Below are 11,408 nucleotides of genomic sequence, written 5' to 3'. Positions count from 1 at the left end.
CACCATAAATTTAATTAGTGGGACCTACTATTCATGTGAAATGAGGGATTATGTATTTATGGTATTCCGGGAGTACACAATAATTTTCCAATTGTTAGTTATATAGCATCTAAAAAAAAAAATTGTAAACACTAGAGTTTATTCCCTCAAATAAAACCCAAAAATTGAAGTAAATTTGTCTAAATTATTATTATCAAATATTAGTATATCACTAATAAACATGTCTATAAGAATGGCTTAAATTTATTGCTCAAACAAATACTTTCAATTAAACAAAAAAATAATGAAACACTATTATTAAGTTTAAATAGAAAACAATTTGCTGAGTATGGGTGGTTGGTGGGTTTATGTAGTGGGTTTGTGGAATGGGTGGTGGATTTTTGGTGGGTGGTTGGGGTTTGTGGGTGGTGGGTGGTGATGAAAAAAAAAAAAAAAAGAGAAATAAATGATGAATAAAAAAAATTAAATCTATCGTCTTAGCTATATATATATATTTAAATAAATTAGTAAAAAAAATAAAATATTTAATATTGAATATATTATAAAGTGAAAAGTTAAACAACTTAAAGTGAATGCTCACAATTCAACTTTTTATAATAAGCTATTGGTCCACTTCTATAGTACTGGACCTTTTATATATTTTATTTTTGAATCCCACTACGCACTACAGTACTACATGTTCTGATCTTTCTTATCTGATTGAACTACACATACCAATTAACTTTATTTATTTCTAGAGAATAATATTTTCTTGAGAAATGAGAATAGAAGTCATTAAAACTTGAATATAATGCAACACACACACACGTAGGGAGAGAGCCAAAGATAGATAAATACCAAGGAGCTTGCGGAGGCGAGACTGAACTGGTGCAATAGCGGCTATGGTTCGAGTGGAGTTTTGATTCACGCTAGTCAGATTTTGATTTGGGAGTAAATGGCAGTGGGTTTTGGGGTTATTAAGGATTTTCTTTTTCTTTTTCTTTTTAAATGGAGCAGTTCTGATTTTAAGAGGAATCCTAGAAGGGATTTAGAGTTTTTTTTTTTTTTTTTTTTTAATTTATTCTTTTGGTCATATTATTATGAATTGATTTAATTTATTGCCTGTAATCTTGTATTTTGTAGGAACTATGGGCCAACTTCTCTTTTTATTTCTGGGTTCTTTATATCAAAATTTTATTTTTGGGGTTTTTATTATTATTTTTTTTTCTTGAAACATTCGAGGATTGAAATTTGAAAAACATATATATTTTATCAAAATTCTTTAGTTTAAAGATAATTTCTACTTTTAGTCCTCCAGTTAAGGGAAAATTTGAAAGTCCAGGAGGGACCATGGCCCCCAGCCCTCCACTAGCCTCGCCATCTCCCTCTCTTGTGTGTGTTTGTTTCTAAAAAAAAATAAAAAATAAAAAAACTGAAAATATAAAGATATAAAAGCTATATAAAACAAAGGCAAAATGCAAAAGGTCCCTTGGGTTTGTGTCTGAGCCTCTATGCTATCAATCTTGTATTATTGAACCCTCCACATCTCAGTTTGGTTAGCTTTTGAAAAGGATTTTTTTTTTTTTTTTTTTTTTTCTAAATAACCAAATCCTTCAAACAATTTCATTAGTTAGCAAGGTTTTGAAACTATTTAGCAATCTAACAAATTGAGTCTGGTAGACTTGATTTTGCTCTTTGAAATCGAGCGAGTTGGAGTCGAGTTTCAGTTGGAAATCGAGTTTCATACTTGACGGTGAAACACTTGAGTTCCATAGTAGAAACCTAGAGCAAGGTGGAAACAAACTTCCCAAATTTCCCCGCAAGGCTACGAAATCCAAAGACCTAGACAAGACAAGAAAAACAACGAAGATCAAACGTAGAGATGGAGGGTGTGAGTTTGTTGTTTTTGCTGAAGATCAAACAAATTAGAGGAAAAACATAGAGATGGAAGGCGTGGGTTTGTTCTTCGTCATTGAAACCTCAACCCAAACCCATATTGCGAGCTCCAGCGAAGAGGACAAGGAAGCACTAGGCCAGCATAGATGAACCACCACGCCATTCCGAACACAATACCGCCAAGGCCCGCCGAGTCCGACTCTGAGTTCTGAGTCAACATCCAAGCTGCAATCACGATATTGATCAGGAGGGTTTGTTGATTTCATTATGGGTCTCTCTGGGTTTGCTTGGATTTGTTGGAGAAGAAGAGTTTTGATTGTTGGAGAAGAAGAGCTGTTCTTGTTGAGAGAGTACTGAAATCGATTTCTATAGACTCGATTTCAATGATAAAAAAACGAGTTTAATAGACTCGATTTCAAAGAGCAAAATCAAGTCTAATAGACTCGATTTGTTAGATTCCTAAATAGTTTCAAAACCTTGATAACTAATGAAATTGTTTGAGGGATTTGGTTATTTTGAAAAAAAAAAAAAAAAAATCCCTTTTAAAAATGGTCATGTGTTATGTAAGTATTATTTTTAAAAAACAAATCTAGTTAAGGAGTCAAATGCACACCACAGAACATTTTTTGTCAATTACCATTAACTAAATTTAGATGGAGGGGTTAGTTTGGACAATTCTTAAACCTAATGGATCAATAATGCAAAATTGATAGCACATGAGACTAGTTTGCAACTAACACAAACCATAGGGGGCCTCTTTGCATTGTGGCAAAAAAAAGGGGGTGAAAGTGTAAGTGCAAGCATAAAACAATTTTCATATTGGATCTCTTGTGTGTATGGATGGCAATGGATAACATGACTAATGAACACTACACAATTATTTATAGATTAAATACGTGTTTAGTATAAATGAGTTCATGTGAAAGCAAGTTGATGTAATTTACACGATTAAAAAATAGGTTAATTTCATGTTGACCTCCTTTACCCATAATTGTCCCAAAATGATTAAGTTCATTTTTCATGTCAAGAAAAGGTTGACCCACTTTGACACAAATTCGTATAACCCAATAAAATTTTGTCCAGCATAAATTTAAATTTTATAAATATAATTGAGTTAAAAGAATTTTAATGGTTATATTATTAATTATTCATTTAAATCCTAAAACCCCTGACTTAGATTTTGTATTTCAAAATTTTGATGGTGTTTCATTATGCTGAAATAAAAACTTTTAGATTTTATATTATAAATAATTTAAGTGACATTATAGAACAAAATTTATATGGAATTTATTTACTTATTGGCCTAATAAACCTCTGCTCCATGGACTAAGTCTTAGAAAAATCCAACTAAAAACTATAGCACTTTTATATCGGGTCCAGTTATAATCCGGATCAAACGCAATTAGATTCCACAAAGCCCAACATAAAGTTATGTTTAAAGTTGCGCTTACTTCTTCACAATTTTCTTTCTTACTTCCAATTCTTCTAAATATTTGTAGACCTCAATTTGCATAAAAACATCTCTAAAATAATAACAAAGATAAAGATGATATTAAAACAAAGACAGCAAGTCTATTTACAGCAGAAAACATATCAATATGCATGTAAGTTACATATTAAAGAAGAAAAGGTAGAGGTAGTAACAATCTAGCATACATCAATGAAGCATTACTTCTTAGCACTCAATACTCTACTCAAATTCTCCTCTCTTTACAACATCAACATCAGATAATACAATTGAAATGTTCTTACTGTTATACAAACTTACAAAGTCAAATATTTTCTTAAACAGTTTAATAAAAAAAGATTAGATGAGAAAAATGCAAATAATTATACAAAAGAAGAAAATTTTCCTTGAAAAAAGAGTTTATATATATATTAATATATATATATTAATATATATATATATATATTTTTTTTTTTTTTTGAGAAACAAACACACACACATGGGAAAGGGAAATGAGTTCTAATACAAAAACACACCACAACTCCACTCAAAAGCTATAGTAACTTTTAAGGGAGGATGAGGCAAATTATACTACACACAACACACTTGTTTAAGCAATATGAGATAATTACCGATTCTTTTTTGGAGAAACAAACACACACACACACACACACGGGGAGAGGGAAAGGAGTAAATTTCAACACACACCCATACTTGATAATGAAATTTTTTCAACAGAAAATTTCTCCCCAGCAAACTATATTGTCTGAGCTCTCATTTATAATGGCAAAAAATGTCCATCTTTGCTTTATCAGAACCAAAGGTAGAGCCAGAAATTTTTATTTGAAGGGTCAAGTTGTGATTTTAATATATTTATCAATACAATCCCCCACATACACATATATCTACACCACACTATTTTATTATACATACACACATATATATACACACATTTTTTATTTTTTTATTTGATAAGTTATATATATGAACACACCGAACAAAAAAAATATCATAGTATTTTCAATCAAAATTATGTTTAATGGCGATCTTTTATAAAATAAAATTCATTTTTTACCATTTTCATAATGAAATTCTTAAAAAGTTTCATTTTCAATACAAATGATCAAATTTTAAAAAACATGGATGATCCAAAACTTGGAGGAATAAGTTAAGCTCTAAACATATTTGAAGTTATCTCACCTTAACCTATTATATGGCAACTAAAGAGACATTTCATGTGTAGTTTTAGTGAAAAGATTTTTTTAATGAGTCAATTCAATGACTTGTTAATCGCCACATAACGGGTTGAAAAAAGATAGATCCAAACATGTTTGGTGCCAAACTTTATCAAATATATAATAGATATAAGAGTACATTTTACAATAAAAAATAAAATTGCGAAAAATAAAGTTATGTCTCTATACCTATTAAACCAATTTTTTTTTTTTTTTGGAAGCACATTATTGAACTAATTCAAATATTTGGGGAGGCCGACTCTTATTTTTGTAGGCTAAATTTTGAAAACATTAAAATAATTATATAAGGAAATTTTTAAAATTTGGGAGGGGGGATACATAGCTCCACCCCTAATTAGAACCATCAACCCCAACAAATGATAAACTGAAAGGAGATGCATCGTCCCCCGTCCAGTTCCAACAACAGCTTCCTAAGTAAAATTTGTGGAAATCATAATGGGAATCAGTCACTAGAGAGTATATACTATTTTAGATTAAAGAAGAAAAAGAGTGATTAGATTGTAAATTTGTAACCATGCCAGCAAAAGAGTAAAAAAGAGAACTTGAATGTACAGAAGTGAATTTTAACAAATATTACATTGAGATTGAAATATAATGTTTAATGCCAATGGGGACTTGGCTTAGTTGAAAAGGCTTGGACACTTCGTCTAACCCATCTAAGTTCGAGTCTTGATGCCAATAGTAGTTCGTTGGTGGGCACCCACATGGGTTGACCCATGGGCTTTAATCTTAGCGCCCTACCCGAGGGCTGGCGTAACCTAGCTAACCCTTATTTTCTTACACAAGAAAAAGAAAAGAAATATAATGTTTAATTACTTGTTTAATTACAAAAGCACATGCTTGGAACATGTGAGAAAGGATCAAAAGAAAAAGATATGTGTATCAACATAGCAACAACCAACATCACATAAAACATAACCATTAACGAAATGTATGCTTAGGATAAGTGCCACTTGGTGTATCCACTTGGCGCAATCATGGGTTTAGCTTTTGTGACAATCTGGTGCAGCCACTTGGTGCAACCATGGCTTCTAGTTTCAACTTTTATTATATAGTAAGTATATGATATGAAATGATATGATATGATATAATATAATTTGAATTTCAAATTAGGCTTTGACCAGAGAATTTTAAGAATATAAATATAAATTCTAAAAGCTTGAAATTGAGTTTGGTTTTTTGGTTTTCTTAGAATCAAAATGGAAAATCATTGATGTGAATTTTACGTGCTCCCTTTCTCAGTTTGTCAAGTTTGATGACAAATCTGATTTTTTTTTCCTCTGGTCTAGATCTTGGGAGGTTATTGGTGTGGATTTGGTCAAATTTGTGCCAATCTAGAGGTTTGTGCTTCGGTTTGCTGGGTTGTGAGATCTAGGAAATTTTTTTTCATTTTGCAATGAAACAAACACCGAAAAAGAAACACCCCTAAACATCAAAAAAGAAAATGTTACAACTGAAAACATTTTACAATGAACAAACAGAATCTAAATCTCATCATGTATATTGTTAAATGTATTATAAATATATGGTTACTTAACTCTCAAATTATGAGAGTGAGAAGTGAGAACAATTTTATTCACTCAAATCTATACCAAACATTCTATCAAACACCTTAAGCTCATCTTATAATCTTATCAATTGGTTGACATTAATAGATCACTACTAACTTGGTTTGAATAAATGAAAGATATAATTTAAAACTTCGTCTTTTGTTACAGAGAATCCAAAAGAATAAAGCAAAGAAATGAAGATTATTTCACATATCATCGACACTGGAGGAAACTTGGTGGTGCCAATCAAAAAATATTTTGGTTATCTAAGTCGCTATAATAGCAACATCGACAATCTCAGAGATCAATTTCAGAAGCTCGGTGACAAGAGAGATAGGGTTCAATTAAAAATTGGTGAAGCAAAACAGAATGAAGAGGCGATTGCTCTTGAGGTTGAGAGCTGGATAGAAAAGGTTGACAACATTAGTCAAGGTCTGCAAATATTCCTTGAACAAGATGTCAAAGCAAATACAATGGGACTGTGTCCCAATCTGAATACACGTTATTCCTTGAGTAGGAAAGCTAAGAAGAAGGCTCTGGAAATTGATGGGGTTTTAAGGGATGGACAATTCGCTGAAGTGTCCCATCCTCCACCTCCTCCTCCTCCTCCTCCTCCACCTCCACCTCCTCCTCCTCCACCTCCACCTCCTCCTCCTCCTCCTCCTCCTCCTCCTCCACCTCCACCTCCTCCTCCTCCTCCTCCTCCACCACAGGTCGTAGAAACTTCATCCAAGAACGGTTTTAAGGTTTTTGAATCAAGAATACCTATCATGAAAGAAGTTTTGACTGCTTTCAGAGATGACAAGATCAACATGATTGGCATATGCGGAATGGAGGGGATTGGAAAGACAACAATGGCAAAAGAGGTAGCAAAAAGAGCAAAAGATGATAACCTATTTGATGAAGTTGTGATGGCAGTAGTGTCCCATAAAAAAGACTTGAGCAAGATTCAAGGTCAAATTGCAGATATGCTAGGTCTGGAACTTGACAGAGAGAGTGTAGTTGGAAGAGCAGAGCAGATATATTCAAGACTAATGGTTAGTAGTAAGAGTGTCCTTGTAATATTTGATGACGTTTGGGAAGAAGTTAATCCAAAGGATGTAGGCATTCCTTATGAAGGTGAACTCAATAGTTGCAAAATCTTGTTGACATCAAGAAGCGAAGAAGTCTGCAATCAAATGAAATCTCATAAGATTGTTAAAATTGAAGTCTTAACTGAAGAAGAAGCTTGGAATTTTTTCAAAGAGATGGTAGGTAATTGTGTTGATACTCCTGATCTACATCCAATAGCAGAAGAGGTTGCAAAGGAATGTAAAGGCATACCTATTGCTATCGTTACTGTTGGAAGAGCTCTAGAAAACAACAAAAAGAACAAGTGGGTTGCTGCACTTCAACATCTTAAAAATCCTATCACAAAAAATATTCCTGGTTTGGATTCAATTGTCCAATCCAGCATAGAGATTAGTTACACTTTCCTAGAAAGTGATGAAGCCAAGTCATGCATTTTGCTATGTTGTTTATTTCCAGAAGATTATGATATTCCCATTGAATATTTAGTCAGATATGGAGTGGGACAAAGGTTGTTTGCAAAGATTGATACTGTGGCAGAAGCAAGAAATAGAGTTCATGTAATGGTTAAGGATCTTAAAAGATCAAATCTGTTGTTGGATAGCAATGAAGAAGAATGTGTGAAAATGCATTATGTTGTACGTGATGTTGGCAAATCAATTTCTAATGAACATATTTTTTTGGAAGAATGGACAGAGAAAGATACATATGAGAATTATGTTGCAATTTCCCTTGTATCTCGAGAATTGAAAAACCATCCTGATGACTTGGAGTGTCCAAAACTTGAGCTTCTGCAATTATCATGTGGCAAATACACCACTAGACAAACACTCCCAACCAATCTATTTAAAGGGATGATGGGATTAAAGGTTTTGGCTTTGCAAGGTATGTCCTTTCCATCACTACCACAATCCATACAGGTCCTTCAGAACCTTCGGACAATGCTTCTGGAATATTGTGAGATAGAAGATGTGTCAGCAATTGGATCACTTGGGAAACTTGAAATGCTTAGCTTTATTGGTTCTGAAATCAAGGAGTTGCCGGAAGAAATAGGAAATCTTAGTCATTTAAAGTTATTAGATTTGTCAAAATGCTCTACTCTTCAGCAAATTCCACCTGGTCTACTATCAAATTTAACTCGACTAGAAGAATTGTACATGGGAAAAGTCTTTGTGAATTGGGAACCTACAGATGGCAAAGGAGAGGGAGCCAATGCAAGCCTTGCTGAACTAACCTCTTTCTCCCACTCTTTGATGGCTTTACAAATTCATATACCAAACATCAGGTTATTGCCAAAAGACTTACACTTCAAAAATCAAATGATTAAATTTAGGATATGTGCATGTGACAAGCCAATGAATTGGAGATATGACCACTTATCTACTTTCTGGGACACAACTCGGTATATATTTAAAAATAGTTTGGTACTTGGAAGATTTGCGGCAAGTGAAATTGCAGAGAGTCGGATGCTTTGTCAACTGTTGCAAAAATCTGAAATTATAATTTTGAAAGAGATAAAAGATTTCAAAAACATTCTGTACGAGTTAGACAAAGAGGGTTTTCCATGCTTGTTGGTTCTAAGCATTTCAGATAGTGAAGGTGTAGAGTATGTAATTGATGCCACATCTCATCAAACTTCTCGTGTTGCCTTCCCTATCTTGCAGTCACTGGAACTGATGGAATTGCATAATTTAAAAGAGATATATCATGGCCAATTCCCAGAGGAATCCTTTAGTGGTGCACACTCACAGCTTGCTTGTTTTCACAACCTAAGATCTCTTCGACTATTGGAATGCAACCATTTGAAAAATGTCTTTTCGTTGTCCATAGCAAGAGGTTTGGTTCAACTCCAACAATTACACGTAGTTTCATGTGATGACATGAAAGAAATTTTTTGTAAGGAAGGAGAAGATGGAAAGGCACTTGATAGGATAATGTTTCCGGAGTTAAGATATATAAACCTATCTTATGTACCGAGACTCATTGGTTTTTGTACAGTCGAGGGTCCCGTTGATCTTGTCCAACCATCCTTGAATCAAGAGGTATGATTCACTCTATGTAAATATCATTAGTATTTTTATAAATCCTTCCTTTCAAAAGCTCATTTGTCAAATTGATTTATCAATTTTTTAACTTTCCAAGCTTTGGTATGGATTTGATGCTTCTTACATAAAAACATGAAAAGTTGAAAATTGATGATGATAATTTAATGGATTTATCAGGTTGGAAGGATCGACACTGATGAATTGGCCACTATTAGAAGTGAAAAGATGACAGACATTCAGCAAATTACTAGATCCTTTCCTGAATCAACAACCCCCATCTCTCATAAATTCTTTTCATCCAAGACCATCTTGTGGCAACCCAATTTACAAAAACTTGAGGTATTTGCTCTTGAAGGGCTAGAAGTGATATTTGATCTTGAAGGACAAGAGGTCGACCATGACGGCCAAAGAATTGTAGTACTTGCTCGATTGAAAACTTTAACACTACAGAATTTATCTAAGTTGATGTATGTGTGGAAGAATGTTCCACAAGGAATTCAGGGCTTTCAAAACCTAACATCAATTGAAATAAATGCATGTCACAATCTAAGATACTTATTCCCACATACTGTTGCAAAACTACTTGTGGTACTTCAAAGCATTGAGATACGGTGGTGTGACATGATCGAAAACATTGTTCAAAGAGATGGAGAAGAAGAGGCAGAGGATATCATCTTGTTCCCTAAACTTACTTCCTTCCATTTAGGTTTTCTGCCAAATCTCATGAGTTTCTATATCGAACCTTATTCTTTTGAATGGTCATCCATGAATCAGATCTATCTGTCTCATTGTCCCAAATTGAAAACATGTGGTTCGGAAATTCGAAGCACAAGAAAGCTAAAGAAAATTATAGGGGAATTGGATTTGATACCCCAAGAGCAAGGCCTTGAGTGCGCTCCGCTTGGCAAGAATTATGGTCCAATGGTTGTGTCTGAACAAGGCACCACCAAGAAATCTGAAGAAAGCTCATCTATGAATAAAGAGGTATGTATCTCACAAATTACAATCCACACCCCCCCCCCCCCCACCCCCTCCCACTCGGTTTTATTTTTTAAAGAAAACAACACAATGAAAGTTCTAGATTAATGCACTTGTATTATGGAGCATGGTTATAACCTTAAGTCAATCAACATAGTGATAAAATAAATAAACATCAACATTTATTGCTTTTCTATTTGTATATACCACCTTCTTTTGTAGACGGATATATTATGTTTTGTTGTCAAGCCCATGGATATAAACATAATGATTATTTAGTTCTTTAAAAGCAATTGATTATTTGTAGGGTAATTTGACTAAGGTGAAGGATCCAAGAGCTAATGACATCGACAACCCCTCTGAGATGTGGTGTACTTTTCCATCCCATTTGATTGAGAGCTTAAAGAATTTAAAAACGATTGAATTGAGTAGCTGTGATTCACTGGAAGTTATATTTCAACTTGAGGAACTAAATTTTGAGGAAAGTCATGTGGAATCAGTACTTGATCAGTTAAGAAAATTGAATCTGTATAATTTACCAAATCTGATGCACATATGGAAGAAGGGTCCAGAAATAATTATGGGCTTCAAAAACTTGAGATTGTTAGAAGTAAGTGGATGTAAAAGTCTGACATACTTGTTCTCACCATCCATAGCAAAATTGCTTGTGATGTTAGAGGAAATAAGAGTTACTAGCTGTAAAAAAATTGAAGAAATCCTTCAAAGAGCAAGAGAAGAAAAGGAAGAAAAGGAAGTTTTGTTCCACAAAGTGAACTCAATCTTGCTCAGGGACTTACCAAATCTAAAGTGTTTTTGCCCTGAAACTAATGCTTTTGAGTGGCCATCATTGAAGGAAATAACGGTAATTGGATGTCCTACTTTAAGCATGTTTATTCCATCTAATCTAAAGACACCTAAGCTGGAGGGAGTATATGATGAAGTTCAAGTTCCATCTTCACCATGGGATGAAAACAAACTAAGAAATTGTCAATGGAAGGGAGACCTCAATGCTACCATACAACACATGTTTAAAGGAAAGGTATGGGTCATTCACACCACATCATCTCTTTAATTTGACAATTCTACTCCTACATATAGAATATCACAATATAGAATTTGCAAACAGTTCAATTTTATTAAATACAAAAAATTAGACCACAGTTTTATTGAAAAGAAGAAAGAAAGAAAA

The 11,408-nt window shown here is 33.5% G+C and overlaps 1 protein-coding gene across 1 annotated transcript; it reads left to right on the top strand.

The window, feature by feature from the left end:
• Nucleotides 1-6,322: 6,322 nt before the first annotated feature.
• Nucleotides 6,323-11,291, top strand: LOC115951563 (probable disease resistance protein At4g27220). Its single transcript, XM_031068743.1, has 4 exons — nt 6,323-6,706; nt 6,842-9,238; nt 9,419-10,225; nt 10,527-11,291. The coding sequence occupies exons 1-4, from the start codon at nt 6,323-6,325 to the stop codon at nt 11,289-11,291; spliced, it is 4,353 nt and encodes a 1,450-aa protein (XP_030924603.1).
• Nucleotides 11,292-11,408: the final 117 nt, after the last annotated feature.

The sequence above is a fragment of the Quercus lobata genome, chromosome 7, assembly GCF_001633185.2.
Source record: "Quercus lobata isolate SW786 chromosome 7, ValleyOak3.0 Primary Assembly, whole genome shotgun sequence".
Lineage (NCBI taxonomy): Eukaryota > Viridiplantae > Streptophyta > Magnoliopsida > Fagales > Fagaceae > Quercus > Quercus lobata.
This window is presented reverse-complemented; position numbering and strand designations above follow the sequence as displayed.

Bases quoted from the DNA above. Each gene is read 5' to 3' on its own strand.
- LOC115951563 (XM_031068743.1), top strand. From the start codon at position 6,323: ATGAAGATTATTTCACATATCATCGACACTGGAGGAAACTTGGTGGTG. The intron at 6,707-6,841 runs GTGTCCCATCCT...CCTCCACCACAG, and splicing joins GGGATGGACAATTCGCTGAA to GTCGTAGAAACTTCATCCAA. The intron at 10,226-10,526 runs GTATGTATCTCA...GATTATTTGTAG, and splicing joins GCTCATCTATGAATAAAGAG to GGTAATTTGACTAAGGTGAA.